We start from the raw sequence: 17,313 nt of genomic DNA on the forward strand, positions 1-17,313 counted from the left end.
ATACACGGTGGACACAGACACTGCCAACAGTGACGAGATCTTTTTCAGTAAGGTGAGTGTGACATCTGTTTCTTTGAGGACAAGTTGTTCTCAGGAGGCTGTGATTGACAGTGTAACCCTAATGACCTGCCTCCGAGTGCCACTGTGTGTTTATGTGCACGTGGGTGCATGCATGTGTGTATCCATGTGTCTGCCAGCAGTCTTACTCAAACTCACCGGTGTGAGCTTCCCGAGTTAACCACGGTGGCCCTGTTAAGAACCTTGACCAATCAATCAGCTAGCAAAATGCTTGCATCATCCATGCTCATCAGTGGGACAGTGGAAGGTCTGATGGGTGTGTAGCTGAAGCTGCAGGACAGTAGAGGAAGTGAGGCCAGGAGAGGGGAAGAAGATAGTTAATGGAGAGAAGACAATGAGCAGGAAAAAGAGAAGAAAGAAGAAAAAAACAGAGAGAAATGAAAGATTAGATGTACTGTATTACAGAAGGTGAGAAGATCCCATTGTATTTTTGTAGATTATTCAAAAAGTGCCTCATATTTAGGGAGGCCCTTCACCGTAGTAACCTACTCTCTATTCCATTCCTACCACTCCTCACTGGCATCTCTTACCCTTAACATAATGCGTGCAACCAGAATTCAAACAAGACCATTCTCGTGTATACAACAACCCGCCGTCCCTCCACCTCATCCACTTCAATGTCAAAGCCTGGCGAGTGGGTCTTAATGAGTGCAGGCTGCAGATGAAAGGCTGGTTGGAGACACACAGATTGATTGATGACTGAGGGTCTTTAATCAGTGGCTGAGCTCCAAACAAGTTGTACAACAGAGGCAAGTAAGCGGCGGCCTGAACCAGGGGCTCAGCCCTGACCCACAGGGCACACAGGGCAGCGACATAGAGCGTGTATGTGTGTGGCTGGGTAACACATAAAACTTAACACTGACAGACTGATAAGTATGTGTGACAATAAAAAAGGGTATATACATTTGTGGGTTTGTAGTTGACCGACTCACAGGCCAAGGCATATTACTTATGTGTGTATGTGCACAAGGGTGGCCTGCATATCAATCCACAGAAACAAGTTCTCAGCTGTGTAGTATCTGTCCTCGGACAGACTGTTTTCTGATCCAGGGTCAGTATTGTATTCCCTCCTCTCTGGCAGAGATTTTGAAGTTCATGGAGGTAAACTAATCTCCAGTCAACAGTTAAAATAAAGTTCTCCACTGAGCAGGTGCCTCAGGAGGGAAATCAATCACGATGAATCGCAGATAATGATCACAGTATAGATTGGTTATTGAGCTCTACAGTGTCTTCTGTTTTTTTCCCTCCTGCTTCGGTGTTTATCTTGTTTGCGTTCTAATGCTCTTCCTCTCATTTTCTCATTTACTCCCTTCCCCCCACCAAGAAAATGACATGGAAGTCCAGACAGGCAGATGTGGACACTTGCAGAATGAAGGGGAAACATAAGGTAGAGAAAAAACACAACCTCTGTGCTTACACCTTAATTTCATTTATAGAACAAACATCGCCTTATTCTTCACAAAACACTTCTTTAGCGAATCACACTTTATACAATGCAGTCAAGCTGTAACTGATGTCATTTCTCAGTTCCCCTCGATCTATCTTAGACACATGTTCTCTCTCTTTCTTACACATACATTAACACAAGACACAGGAGACCCTGCAGGTGCAATAACACACTCGCTGCATTTTATACAACCTTCTGCTATCACAATTTATTGGGAATGTTAGAGAGAATCTTTATATCCAATGGCAGTATAATTGTATTTTCTCTGGATTTACTGTACTAACAGAACTGTGTAAAAGTGAATAATGATTTCAATATTGTTCTAGAAAGCCAATGAAAGTCCCATTAAAATTTGCTGTATGTTTGTCTTAATGTATCTAAAAAATGCTATTTCATGATTTGTGACACTTGTTTCTCACTTGTCTGTGTAATACTACATGCTGTACTTTAAAAGAGAAAAGAAAAAGTGTCTTGTTTAAATAAACCCCAAAGGCTGCAGTGTAAAAGTGTGAATAAAGGACACAAATGTCACCTTTTTCTTTTCCTCTTTCCTTCTCTCCCTCTCTATGCTAAGGATGAGTGTCACAATTTTATCAAAGTCCTCCTGCAGCAAAATGATGACATTTTGTTTGTTTGTGGAACAAATGCTTTCAACCCCTCCTGCAGAACCTACAAGGTAGGGCTGCACACACACACACACACACACACACACACATATATATATATAAAAGCTACTCTTTAGTACTCCTTTGTTTTTTACCTCAGTGACTGGCATTAACCACACCTACTGTGAACATATAGTCTCCTAAAACTAATATCCAATACATCTTTGTCTTTCTTTTTCCGTCATGCACTCAAATACACACATAACCTGTACACACTTACACACAAGGGCATTTTCAACCCCAACCATGTGGAAGTTTAGGGGGCGGGTGAGTTATGGGGCAATGGAGCAATGGACATAGATGGATGACTTTCACAACTCAGCAGGCAATCTTTCCCTCTCCAGGTGTATTTTGACATGCTTGATTTAGAAGCAGAGAAACCTACCTACCATCTTACATACACATTCCCTCACTCACACACACACACTGAAGAGCATGTGAAGGCACAGTCCCGAAATCAGATTCAGCCTTCTCCTGTAAACAGACGTTTGCCTAGTTATATTCATGTGGGCATGTCTGGAAGAGTTTCCAGATTCCTTCAGGAAGAGTAAGACCACCGTGTAAAGATGCATTTTAATGACCTCAGGTTAAGAAAGAGAGCAGGTACACAATGAGACTGAATTGACGGGGGAAAAAATAAGATGCCAAGAAGAGATAGACAGGGAAGCAGATGAACAAATAAAAAAACACACACACACACACACACACACACCTCCCACACTGATGCAGGGAGGCAGAAAGACAAACACAAGAAGCAGTCGAGCTCTCTTCAAACTTCTGCTCAAAATGTCCCAATTTTTTCCTTCCCTGGTGACATAAATGTGATGTTTTTTGATTCTTCAGTGTGAAAAGTGAGCAGAACTGCCATTACAGTGAGTCAGTCTTACCTCATTCACATGCCTGTTTTCATGCCTCTGCAGTAGCTTGGCAAACCTAATGACAGGACAACAAACAAACAAACAAACAAACAAAAATAGTCATTTTAATTGGTATTGATCCAAATTTGATCAAACTGTAAGGCTGTATATTGTGTCTGAAATTTGCTTGAAACCATCCAAGTGCAGGAAATGCGGTTTCAACATAAATGTCACTTGAAGTATCAGGAGGGGGTTTTCTATATTACAAAATAACTATGAACTGTCATCTACAGAAATCAGATATGCACAGCATTGTGCAAGCAGGAAAAAAGAGAGGAACAACCAGACAGACAAGAGGAAAGACAGATTTAGGAGGGTCTGTCCTGAAGGATGTTATTGTTTGGTTTGTTAGGATGTGATGTGGTGGTCACAGTACACAGATATTATCTAGGTGGCCTGTGGGGGAAACTCTCCTGCTTTGGTTCACCAGACCTGTTTACCAGAAAAACAAGACATCTCCGCTCTGTTGCCTTTGTGGCTCAGCATGCTAAGTACACACAGTGGACATCTTTCAAATCACTGACTCCTCCTGCAGGGAAAGTGGAATTTATGTCTCTGCATTTATCAGGCGTGTTTAGCTTTTATAGCTCCTCCGGTTAAGGTTTCAAGGTTTGTGTTTTAGCTGTTACTTCACTGATATTGCTGCTAGTCTGGTAGAGTTAAGGAGAAGTGAGGGACAGTATTATAAAACACAGGAAGGCTTGGTTAAATAGTCATGCATACACACAGGCATGCTTGTCTGAATAAATGATAAACATTTTGGACCTTGTTAATGTCACGTCAAAATAAACTAAAAACACGTGTTAAAATAAAGATATAGTAATTCTGTGAAAAATAATCTGTTCATAACAGTATGATAAATTATAATTATTTTATTCAAGTGTTCATTAAAATATTTTTCCATCTTTCAAAGTTACTCAATCCAATTAGTGCATGCATAAATTAATGAGTCGGTTTAAAGTGTTTTCAGCTCCTTTTTTCCCATAAATACAACTCAGCTGACTACACTATAATTATTTTAGCTAACTAAATTTGCCATTTTAATCTGGAACTAATTTAATAAATCTACTGTGACTAAAGCCAGATTAAACATAAAGGCTATCAAAAGAGTCAAATATTAAGAGTATTTACAGTAAAATGTTGTAGAAAATTATCACAGATCACTTGGCGCGCAAACATGCAAATGCACCATTCAAATAGCCAGGCACATGTGCAGGGAAAAACAGAAGTGTGTAGGGACCCTTGCAAATACTGACAACTGTGCAAACATACAACATGCACATTTTACAAAATCATCAGACACACACACACACACACACACACACACACACACACTGTACTGCTGACAGGCTGGCAAACTCTCTGGGCAGATACCAAGCCTTTGATGGCCTGCTGGGCTCATCCACTCTGCTTGGTCAAACGTGTGTGTCTGTGTGTGTGCTTGTGGTTAAATCCACCTTGGCCACAGTTTGGCTCTCCATCTCCCCAGTGTGACAGCTTTGAAAAGAGCTTCTGTTTTGGGGCCAGCCTACAGGCTGGTAAACTCTCTGGGCAGATACCAAGCCTTTGATGGCCTGCTGGGCTCATCCACTCTGCTTGGTCAAACGTGTGTGTCTGTGTGTGTGCTTGTGGTTAAATCCACCTTGGCCACAGTTTGGCTCTCCATCTCCCCAGTGTGACAGCTTTGAAAAGAGCTTCTGTTTTGGGGCCAGCCTCATCCCACATTAATCAACGGCGCTGCAAGGGCGAGCTGGAGGAATGGATGGGGAAAAGAGGTGGAGGGGGCAGGGAGGGTCCCCATCCAAACCAGCAACACCCCACATCGTTTTGTTCTAACACCTTCCCTGCCTGATTACCTCTTTATTTTTACCTCTTTACTTCCCTAAAACGATGCACTGGCAGCCATGGCACAGTCCTCTTCCACTGCAATACACAGTACCCAACTCAGTCTCTTCTCCGATTCATCCTGCCTCCCTCCTGCTGTCCTCCTTCTCTCCTCTTATCCTGCCAGCCTTAATTCCTCTCCCTCTCCATTGCTCCCACCACTTTGCCATCTTTCCCTGTGTTGCTTTCTCCCTGTGTCACTCACTTGCTGTGTTGTAATAACAAACACCCCATCCAGCTGGGTTGATATATGACTGGAGTCAGTTTCATCGCCTGTTGCCGAGTGAAGAGGGGGGGGGGGGGTGGGGGTCAGTGGGGAGTCTTGGAGACAATGGATCTCAGGTGATGGGTTCTTGATACTGGTGGACTGAGGTGTAGTATACAGTGCACAATAGCATGCATACAGTGTAAAAGGTAATGAAGTGATAATCATACATCAGAAAGAATATATAATTAACAAGATTATTGCCATATTTGCTCAATGTTTTTTCACCATTCTAGTACCAAAAGGTCAAAGTGAAGGTTCAGATAAATGAAGTTCTTCCTCTGTAGGTTAAAGTAACATATTTCAACAGCTGCAGAGAATCCTGCAGTGTCGAAAAGGTTGCCACTGAAAGCAACCTGTTTCTAAGGGTTCAGAAACATGTTGCAGAGAAATGGGCCATAACTATTAATTTCCCTGGGAATGTGTTTTTGTTTGGTTTATACAATGCATCTGGCCCAGGTGTGAGCTTGTGCATGCGACCGTGATGGAGAACACTGTGCATGGATTGCATACAAAGAAATGTGTGGGGACTCAACACAGCTGCAAACTGTAGGACGCTGAGCTGAAAATTTGTCAAAATGCCAGAAATTGTAGAAGAAAGATTAATAGATTTTGTTTTTGTTTTTTTTTACTTTTATTTTTCTCCTTTGTGATGATTGCTCTGTCAGTGGCAGCCTATTTTGACACAATTAGGATAAAACCATAAACCATTTACACTGGCAAGATTATTTTGGACCTGCTGTCAATATGCACAAGCGCACATCTGAGCACATATGCTCAAATAAACAAGCGCATAATATTTCAAGGCAGCTCTTTCCAACAAACAGTTGGGTTAGTTTACCCTAAGTTCCTCCTCAGTAAGATATCACAAATCCCTCAGCAATGATAAATAAAGCCCCAAAAAGTCCACATACAGTAATAACAGCAGAAACACAGAAGCAGAACATGTTCCTCACCCTGAGCACCGAAGCTGAGGCTGAACCAATTATAACACTCCTGATGGGCATGTTCGGAATCTACATTGTGTTTGTCTAATTAATTAGCATATAGCCTATGGAAAACACCAATGAGTTATAGTAATTAATTCATCTAGATACACAGAACCCCGAGCTAAGGTTACTGTATATTTGTCTGCTAAGCTACAATAGATCCCTACAGAACTGTGTGTTGTTAAGGCAGTGCTGACGAAGTGTGACAGCACCACCCCGCCATTACTTTGAACTGTGCTCTGACAGAGCTGAAGCAGTTCTTTCTTTTTTGCAGTTAGTGGAGTTGGCAGTATAATAATGTTTGCCTGGTAAACAGGGTAAAAAAAATCCATCTGGCTGTTTAAACATCAAATTTCTTTATGGTAATGTTTAAAAATGTTGTGTTTCAGTGTGGCAGTTTTATGGATTGCTGTTGCCCCTTTCAAAAACATTGAAAATGCTTTAGACAAGGCTAACCGTGTGGAAATGAGCACTTGGCTGTTGTCTCCATGCACATGCCAACTTGACAGGAGACTGGAGCTGTGTGTATATCTGCGGCTGGGCTGGGGGGAAATCTTTTCAAACGGCAGAAATAGACCAATGACAGCCGGCCAAGCCCAGTAGACAGAGGTCACTGGCTCAGTGAAATCGACTGAGGAGATGGAGAGGTGGGGTTAGCTGCTGTGGCATGGGAGACACAGCATGCGAGTGTGTCTGTGATGTGTCAGAGAAGGAGGGAGTGTTGTTGTGAGGTAGCTGACAGAGAAGCTGCTGACGTTTCAAGCTTAGCCGAGTTGCTTTGTACACACAGATGCTCTGATTCAGTGGATGCACCTGACCTTCAGCTACTCGTCCCTTATGATTAACTTAGCTTAATCTATAATTACAGTCCCCCTGTCTAATAACAATATACATCTTTAAACCAGCTTGCCTCCATATATCATCCTCCTATAATTTCTGAAGAAATGGAAGGAATGAGAAATCAAGAAATGTGCTGCTATTGCCTGTGTTTCTGTGTTTGTTGTAAAAGGTCACTTGTAATTTTGTCTGCCAAATCAGCCTCAACAATTTCTCTGGCAGGCTTTTCCAGCATTGCGTCGAAGTGTGTGTGACCTTTTTAGTGGGCAGATGATAACTGTTTCCGCCAAGACAGGAATAGAAAACAAAATGACCTGTTTAGAGACCAGAAAGGGCGGCGTATGCAGTTTGCAGCCTTGGCAAGCTATTCTTCTCTTTGTCAAGAGAAAGGGAGAAAGTGAGAAGGCGAGGGAGTCGAGTATGAGAGAGATAGTAACAGAGATAGAGAAGAAAATTTACTATGTATTGTCAGCTCTGTAGGCAAACAGTATGTTCAGTAATCTGCCTTGACCTCAGACTCTGGCCAGTGCAGCATGGCTTCTGTGTGTATTCACTGGTTAGAGAGTGACCTAAGTCTTGCTGAGGAAGACAAACCTACCCATAGTGGGATAATAGCGACCTTTCTTCTGCATCTGATGCTCCACCAGGCCCCGCCAATCGGACTGCAACCAAACTGAGCACACAACAAGAAAAAGATCGTCCCGCTGTTCCCAAAACTAGACCAGTAGTGCTTTAGTGCAGCAGTGCTAAAAAATAGATATGGCATTAAAATAGCTCAACTACTGAGTGACTGAATGAAAAAATTAACAAAGTTTGGATATATTACACTCTCAGTGCTAAGACAACTATGACATTGTCTATGTGCAGAAGTAAAGCTAAAATCTAGGGAAAAGCTCTTAGCCCAAGACTATTTAAAAACTACTGTAGGTTAGAAAAATTTCTCATACTTCCTGCTCACGGCTGTGTATCCATTTTCCTCTACCCGTTTATTTCCACTTCACAGCAAATGCAGAGACTTTGGAAATCAGGGCAGGGGAAAGCACTGCAGTAAGTGGGTGAAAGAGCTGTCTTTGGGGTTGTTAAACTCTTCTTTAACACTAGTGCAGTTGAAGGATACTGTGAAACATGCTGCTGTGAAAAATGTCTGTTGTTTTTTTTTTTTCATCCCCATCCATGACAGTTTCCCAGATACTCCCAGATGGGCTGCTTTGATAGTTCTCAGCAGGACACCAGAGTGGTATCCACGGGATATTAGTTTAGGTCAGAGTTAGATGGACCCACTCCTGGGCTGGTTACCACAGCTTTTTGGGACTATTTTATTGAACCCATTTCTTCTGGAACTTTTCCTCCCACCATTAAGCAATAGCTCCTCTCTAAGTCGTATTTCAAGCCTGTTGTTTGTTTGTTTTTTTGTTCTACAACACCACATTGTCTCGACCCTCTGTTGAATTGACCTTTCACCTCATTTGTGACCCTAGATGGACACTTTGGAGGCTGTGGGAGAAGAGATCAGCGGGATGGCACGCTGTCCATATGATGCCAAGCATGCCAATGTTGCCCTCTTTGCTGGTAAGGTTAAACACATCTGTGTATGTTGAACATAGTAGTAGTAGTATGCTCCAACATTTGTCTTTATAGCATTTATTGAATTTTAATACCAAGCGTCCGTGAAGTGAAAATAGATTGTGTGATAGTACAGCGACTCTCGAGACCGCCATGAGGCAAAAACATTAATCCCAATTTTCTACTATGTTAACTTATTAGACACTAGAACATGTTTGAGCTAGATGGGAAAGTTGAGTCTAATTGAGTGAGAGGATTAGTTGTGGTTGTATTTATTACTGTTCTTAATACCCTGCGGTTTATTCTAGAGGCAGTACTCTGACAACACATCAAGAATGAAAGCCAATCTGTGTTATGTGCGCTAGAACAAATCATCAACCTCGGGGCCACATTTGCTCTGTGTCAGGAATTTGCTGCTTATTGGATCCCTTTGGAAACATATAAACTGTATTGTGGTAACAAAAAAGTAACAATAATTTGTTTCTTTCTTTTTTGAATTTTTTTCCTCACCCACTTTTTTTAAAAAGTGCATAAGACTAAAGATAATTCACGAATTGATGGAACTGGAATGAGTCAGCTTTCTGTTGTCAGGTGGGACTTTTATGATACAATAGACCCACAGGCTGCTAAAGGCATCCAGTCCCCATTCATATCTGCTGTGAACCGATTTATGGTAGTATTGATGAGCCGTCTTTGTCTGTTTAAACCTGAGGAGGTGCATAAACACTTAGCTTGACCAGTTAATGTGTAGCAGAGCTGGAAGCAGTGAGGTAATCAAGAGGGCTCCTCTGACTGCTCTCCTTTCAATTATGTAGTTTGAGTTTCCACTGTGGTTATAGCCAAGGCAGGCTGAGGTCATGCTGCTGGTGGATTGTGTTTGTGAAGCATGTGTGTGCGTGTGTGTGTGTGTGAACGTACTTGCATGTGAGCATAACACTGGGTTTCTGTGGTGCTCTGTGTGTGAATGCAGGGCTACAGTGTTTGTACACTTGAAGTGTGTTTGTGAGGGTGATCAATTACAAATATGCAATATGTTTAAATGAGTGTGCAGCCTGTTTGTTGTCTTTGGTTTGTGTGATTCATTCATTTTCCAGGTCTGAGTGATGTGAAACATGTTTGTGGAACCTGCCACAAAGAGCAGGGATCTGTGAGTGGTTTTATATGTTTGCTTCTTGACTAAATGTCACTCTCTTCACTTTTTCCTCTTTCTTTATGGCTCTCTGTCTTTCTCTCTTCACTCTTCCCCCCTCTCCATCTTTATTTCTTATTGTCCTTTCTATCTCTGTGTTCCATCTCCAGATGGCAAGCTGTACTCAGCCACCGTAACAGACTTTCTAGCGATTGATGCGGTCATTTATCGTAGCCTAGGAGACAGCCCGACTCTGCGCACTGTCAAACACGACTCCAAATGGCTGAAAGGTGAGTACAGGACACACAAACAAAGTCCCTGTGGTTGAAGAGCACCAAGCTGACTAACAAGTTAAAAAACAAAGTTTGGATGTACATGATTGACCATATGTTTGTAGTTTTTTTTATTTATGATTTATGCACATACACATTTTTGTGCCTCTGTGTAGGAATCAAGGTGAAGAACAGGAGCTATGTTAATGCTACATGCTCTGTTTGACACACAGTCAACCTGCTCTAGCAGAGCTGATGTAGCCAGGAAATTGCTCTGCCCTGGGGAGAAACAAGTGCAAATACAGCCTGTCAGAACTCAATAGAGAGATCCCTGTTCTCTTGCATGCAAATTGTGGCTTTGATATGATGGATGATAGATTGAGGCACTCAAGGCTCACAGTCAGTGCTTTTCTGCATAATATGGCAGATATTCTGGCTGTTTACTGTACAATATGGTGTCAGAATTGTTTTGTCGTAGCAAAACACCCTCTGACTCATTTTTTTTTTTTTTTTGCAGATCCCTACTTTGTCCAGGCAGTCAATTATGGGGACTTCATCTACTTCTTTTTTCGGGAAATTGCTATGGAATACAACACAATGGGCAAGGTAAGCACAGGCCCAATTCTTCTCCTATTGTTTGAACGCTAATCAGAGGTGACTTCCTATTTACTTGGGAGAATCAGGAAGTGCTTGGGGAAACTAACAGGACATGGGTGAATCACATAACTGGAAGGAGGCTTTCAGGAGCTGTAAAGTGGCCAGAACATATTTCACTAACAGACAAACACTGGGCAGGATGCAGGACCCGAAATAGATTTAAAAACAAAAATCCGTGCATGTCTGGAGATCCCATTTTGAAATCTAAATATATCTTTTGAATTGCACGTCCGCATCTGTCTGGCAACGCTCCCCTTTGACCTGTCGTCTCAGTGTTTCCCAAGAGGAATTCCACCCATGTGTTCCTGAGAAATGAAACAAGGTGAAAGAGGAAAGGCTGAGGAAGAAACAGGCTTTCCTCAGGTTTTACACCAGAGGGGCCGTAAGAGACATTTTTCTCTTTTAGAAGGAATATGTTATGGAAATGAATCCCTCGATATGTATTTTTTCAGGGAAAAATGAAAGAAAATACAAGAATGAGTGAGAAAGAGATGGGATGAGAACAGAGTGGATGTAACAAGAAAGATGGAAATAATGAATTCGCTGCCAGAAGTGACACGCATGTGTTATACAGAGCACGAATACAGATCAGGCCTCTCAATCTGCTGGGTGTTTTGAAAGTAACGTCAGTATAAATATGTATATGGTGGCAGAACTGACAGTGCACAGAGCAATTTAACATTTAGCAAATGCTATCTCTTCATTATTATAGCGTAGAATGGCCTTCCCTGACAATGTGGCCGTTCATCTCTGCTTCATGGCAACCTGATAAACGTAATGCGGCAGGTTTTCTTTACACAGGTGAAAAAGCAAAACTGGAGTGAGGTTTTTGTTCGGTCTAAGTTATCTGTATATGTGTCTGGCTGTGCCTAAGAAACACACAGATAATCCAGTGTTCAGCTACCTGCTGGGAGTAGAAAGGTGACAGGCTGAACTGCAGTATGTGAAGCTGACATAATTCCACATTCAACTTGACAGTGTCACCTGTTCTGGGTAGTACACTCCTAGTAATCTCACTCGTAGTGCTCTGTAATCTCATAGTGAACAGTCTGTGTAGATTTTGTGACAATGCAATAATGTGTTTTTCTTAGTTTGAATTGTGTGTTTTCTGCACATGCATGTGTGTGTGTGTGTGTGGGGGGGGGATAAGGATGTGTGTGTGTAGTTGTCTGTGGGTATGTGTATAGGGATCTGGTCTAAACGCACGTTGGTTCCCATTCACACTGTTTACTCTAGGTTGTAATTTTAGGTCAGGTTACATTTATTACTGTTAAGTATAGTGTGACACCAACTAATTACAATACCAGCTACATGACACTATAGTAGAGTTGTAATTATATCGTGGGCTCCCAGTTGAAGCGTTATACATTAAATTTTCTAAGTGCTGACTCTTTAACAGCATATCAAACACAAATTTGTTCATCTGTATCTTTAATTTGCTATAAAAGAGCCAAGAGACAGAGTCAAACAGCCAAAGGCCTATAGTGAGATCTGCTGTAGAATCAAATTTAAAAAGTTCATATTCTGTGAGTTTTAAAGTTTATTCTTGATTAGGGAAACCATCTCACCACCAGGTTCATTTAATAGCTGTTATGGAGCTTTCAATCATATCCTATGACCACTTGTCATGGAAAAGAATGTTTTTCATTTTTCATTTCTGAGCACTTTACAGTATAAGCCCATTTTAAACTGTCTGCTGAGGTAGTAAAATGTATGCACCTTTTCCACCTTGGCCTCTGTGTAAAAGGACAGAGGCGGTTTAGGGGGGTTGTGGCTGGAGCTGTGTGAAGTTTTGATAAAGTGTTGTTTGTGCAACATGGCGCTCGGGGAGGTAAAATTGAACCTTTGCTCACAAAAAAGGGAATGATCATAACATTAAGATGCTGTATATTATGCACAACAACTTTGAGTTCGAATCATATCATAAGCACGCAGGACAAACAAGAACATATCCCTACTCTGTTCATCTATCGGTGCTGATTTGAAATCAACAACATTACCGGTACAGTATGCTTTGTACAGTATTTTTGACTTGTGTTATATGTCACACTGGATGTTACATCAGATATCATGCCTCTAATACTGTGATGCCAGTATCTGTGTAAAAAGAGCACAGGGCCAGCATTATGCCTGCTTTTGTTAGTTCTGTGTAAACAGGCACAGCTGTGATAAAGAAGGGCCAGCTTCAAGGCAATATAGCAGAACCTCTGTCTAAAAGAGGCTATAGACTTGTCATCCAGGCTGACGAGAACTGGGCAGTCGGCATCTGCTGATGAAGATCAATTTATGGACATTGGGTGGCTTTGTGTTACCAATATACCACCTTCATATCAGTGTGAAAGCAAAAACAAAAATGATAGAAAGTTGATTGCCTTGGAAATGATAGTTTTATAAGTTTGTATATTGCCTTTTGTTAATCGTCTTATTGTATAAAAAAGGCCCCAGCAGAAAACATCAGAAGACACCTACTGGCTACAAAACGGGCTCGGTTATTTCATAACCAACAAGCATGAAAAGCAGTAAATACTTTACTGAACATATCATCAAGTTGTTAGTCAGTTTTGTTAACAAAAATGCTGGCCTTCAAGTGATCACCCCAGTGATTCTACTCGTCAAAGTGTTTACAGGTCTTAAGAAGTGCTACTACATACAGGTATGTGAGAAACGTTGAATAAACTTTTTGTAGTTCCAGATGGATCAATAAGAGATTTGATAAATTGCCTCAAGTGATGTCATTTGAGTCAGCAGCAGTCGGGATTACAAGTCTGCAGCAAATCTGCAAGAAGAAGTGAATTTATGAGGCCTCTGCGGTCTGTTCCTTATCTCTGCTCGAGGCAAAACCCATAATTTATCAAATCGAACCTTTCGCCTGTCTGTCTTGGTCAGGTGGTGTTTCCTCGTGTGGCGAGGGTTTGTAAGAACGACCGAGGTGGCTCACCCCGTGTACTGGAGAAACAGTGGACCTCTTTCCTTAAGTCTCGGCTGAACTGCTCCATCCCCGGTGACTCACACTTCTACTTCAACATCCTGCAGGCTGTGACAGATGTCATTCATATCAGTGGAAGGGATGTAGTGATGGCAACTTTCTCCACACCTTACAACAGGTACATCAAATGTGGCATTGAAATATCAGTGTTTACCAAACCTTAAGAGATTTGAGGTTAGCAACAAATGGAAGTGGAATTCAGCAATTTTCTTTTCTCTCATCACATGGGTTAATGTGTGATTACACATCTTTGGTGCTTTCCATTTATAACCTCCATTATCTTTCTCAGTTTGAAATACTTTTAAAAATGCCCTCAATTCATTAGCATTATGAGAGTCTGACCAAAAAAAAAAGTAGCATGTGTTCCCGCTGAGAATCTCGGCAACGTGTAATTCCTGAGACTGCTGGGTCAACGTTTGCATCTTCTGTCAAAACAGTTTTGTCGCCTTTTTGATAATAAGGCTTTTTAACTTATTTTTCCTTTTACAAATCATGTTCAGAACTGCTCTCATATTCTTAGGCAGGGGGAGTTCTTATCTAAATTGAAAATTACCACAAAGCCATAGAGCTTGGCTGAGAGCTCACACATATTGAAATTTTCCATTTTATGGCTGCTTTTTAGCAGATAAGACAATTGCTTGTGACAATGCAATTGAGCATGGTTAATGGACATTAAAACCCAATGAAGCAGTGCCTCTGAAAATTTCCAGAAGCGCCAGCTTTGATCCTGGCATTAGTTCTCCATTTCATAGTCAGGGGGTGAAATTATGAAATTAGAGGGAGCACATTCAGACTGTGGACAGCACTAAGGATTTTTTTCCCATTTAATTTGTCTGATGTCTGTCTGGGTTACTGCCTGGCCCAGCCACTTGCTAACTGCTCAGCTCGTGCACCATCACCATCCATGAGCCTTGTTAGCTGTCTGGTATAAACAGACATATGACTGTCTAACTTTCTGTACATATTCAGTGCAGAGGGTAATTACTGTAATTCAGTAGCTAAGCCAAGAATTAACAGCTCTTTGACCTTGTTTTCCATAATACTGCCCTTGTGAGTGCTGTCTCCCAAAAGTCTACATGATGAGTTTTAACCCATGATGCAACAGCCAGAAAATAAAAGAGAGAAAGAGATGTCTTTTTAAAAGGAAGTCTGTTAAATAATAAACTATTCTTAGTTTTTATTTCTCAGAGCAGATGCAGGAAAAATAAAACAGTGACTCAGCAACCTGCTATGCACTGATGCAACACAGACTGAAAGAAGCCAGTGACTCCACAGCTATCACAAGATGGGTGCTTTCCCCCTCGGAATGAATAGCAATAATAAGATAATCTGCTGTTCATATTTATTGCCTAACTGTGGACTTGTGATGAACTGTGATGCCTCGAGGCTTTTGGAGAGACTCAGTCTTGAAGGGGAGGGTTAGGGAATGTGTGTCCTCATGAGGCTTGGCAGGCACAGACACTGTAATTCATAGACTACTATCTACATAACACTATAGTATCTACACTGATATAGCATTGAAAATGTAATCAGAACAGAAATAAGAATAACTGCTATTAGTAGAACAATTACAAATACAATTAAAAGAATGGAGGAAACGTTTGCCATCAAATATGTTAAAGCAAATGAGGATAAAGAACTTGGCACCTCTTATCTTTCTAACTTGGCAAAACCTTGACTCAAATGAGCAATCTGCAAGGGATTTAACCCCTCTCTAATTCTATTTTGCTGTCTATTGGTGATAGTCCAGACTGTTTTTGTGTGTGTGTGGCAGTATTCCAGGCTCTGCAGTGTGCGCCTATGACATGGCTGAGGTGGCCAACGCATTCACAGGGCGTTTCAAAGAACAGAAATCCCCAGACTCCACCTGGACGCCTTTTCCTGAAGAGAAGGTTCCCAAGCCAAGGTACAACAGCATCTAATTAAACACAACACGCTCACACACACTAGCACACACAGACACATGCACACATGGGGTTTAACACAGTTGCACACAGTCTGTCTCCTCCTATCCTTTTTTCTTTGCTCCTCTCACACACACAAGATATATGGCTCCCTAATAAGCCCATAAGAGTTATGAATTGTAATATGGTAATATCCCCACATTTTTAACTCATGTTTCATTATTTTCCAAGACATCCCTACTTATTTTAGTTACTGCATGCACAGACACACTCACACTGACACCACCTCTTTTCACAGTTTCACCCCTAACCCACTACCTCACCTCTTCACCACATACAGCTGTATCAAAGGACTCAGTATCAACAAATGAAGATGAGATCATTTTACAGATGGCTGGCTTATTCTACAAATGCGCCAGCCTGATCAGTCTCTCATCCATTGCTTGCTAATTAGTGCACTAAGAGCTGCTTTCCCATCCTTCAGAAAAAAAAGATTTACTTCAAAGATCTGGGCTAATAATTGTCCACACCCTTTGTGTGTGTGTGCGTGTGGCCATATGGCTCAGGAGGCCGTTCTTACTGTATTCTTTGTGCATTCATCTCCAAACATAGTGTGAGTTTCTTCGCTTTCCTCAACTAGCATGTAATTAGTTGCTTTTTTCAACAAGGTCAGAAGTTGCAAACATCAGATATACATGTCGTTGTTCCTGCACTGTTTGATGTGATTGACTTCCATCCTCTGGTGTGTTCGGACCTTTTATCTGCAGGCAAACAGACGGAGAGTTGTACCAATGCCACCTAGGTCTGGCCCTGCAGCAGACTGTTCCTCCATGTGTTACTGTACACGCTTATACTGAATCATTTGCAGAATTTTGTATTTACAGTAAGAGACGTCTGTTCCCATTTTGCTCTCCGTATGTCCCCAGTCATAAATGTACCTACAGCAAAGAACATGCTACTGCACTGGCTGCACCTTCTTTTGACATATATGGCTGGAGGAGAACTATTTGACAATAAGTCATAAATTAATGTTTATATGTGGTGACTTCAACATTGATTTGTTAAATCCTAACAAGCACACAGGAACGAAGGAGATTATTAACACATTACACAGATGCAGTTTATACCCAAAAATCACAAAACCAAGTAGATTAACAACCCAGCATGCGACACTAATAGATAATATATTTACCAATGATATTGAAAGCACAATGACAAGTGGATTACTTATAAATGATATTAGTAATCATCTACCTGTATTTTTGGTTTATGACTGCCATTTTAGAAACGAGAGGCCAAAAACAAATCTGTTCTACAGGAGGGTGATTAATGAACAAACTGTAAGGAGGCTTAAGGAGGACTTAGGAGGGCAGGACTGGGAAGCAGTTCACAGAGAGGAAGACTTAGATAAAGCATATGAGCAATTTTTAAATATATTTAAGAAAGTATATGACAGGAACTGTCCTCGTAAGCAGTATAAAACCAAAAGGAATTACAGTGGGAAACCGTGGATGAGTAAGGGATTACAGAATGCATGTAAAAAGAAGAATGCGTTATATAAGGAATTCATAAAGGACAGATCAAAGAAGGCGGAAGAAAAATATAAGTCATATAAGAACAAATTAATTGAGATTTTGAGGAGATGTAAGAAACAATATTACGCTAAAGTATTAGAGGATAATAAAAATAACATGAGAGGTACTTGGAATATATTAAATAA

The 17,313-nt window shown here is 41.2% G+C and overlaps 1 protein-coding gene across 1 annotated transcript in view; it reads left to right on the top strand.

The window, feature by feature from the left end:
- Positions 1-17,313, top strand: part of sema6a (sema domain, transmembrane domain (TM), and cytoplasmic domain, (semaphorin) 6A) — a 109,452-nt gene that overhangs the window by 60,220 nt on the left and 31,919 nt on the right. The window contains exons 4-11 of the mRNA XM_020593682.1: positions 1-52; positions 1,403-1,465; positions 2,100-2,201; positions 8,561-8,651; positions 9,945-10,064; positions 10,564-10,652; positions 13,590-13,807; positions 15,464-15,595. The exon at positions 1-52 is cut by the window's left edge and continues 8 nt beyond it. Coding sequence (XP_020449338.1) covers positions 1-52; positions 1,403-1,465; positions 2,100-2,201; positions 8,561-8,651; positions 9,945-10,064; positions 10,564-10,652; positions 13,590-13,807; positions 15,464-15,595 — 867 coding nt within the window. The remainder of the gene's footprint in view (positions 53-1,402; positions 1,466-2,099; positions 2,202-8,560; positions 8,652-9,944; positions 10,065-10,563; positions 10,653-13,589; positions 13,808-15,463; positions 15,596-17,313) is intronic.

The sequence above is a fragment of the Monopterus albus genome, unplaced genomic scaffold (assembly GCF_001952655.1).
Source record: "Monopterus albus unplaced genomic scaffold, M_albus_1.0 scaffold20.1, whole genome shotgun sequence".
In the NCBI taxonomy this organism is placed as follows: Eukaryota; Metazoa; Chordata; class Actinopteri; order Synbranchiformes; family Synbranchidae; genus Monopterus; species Monopterus albus.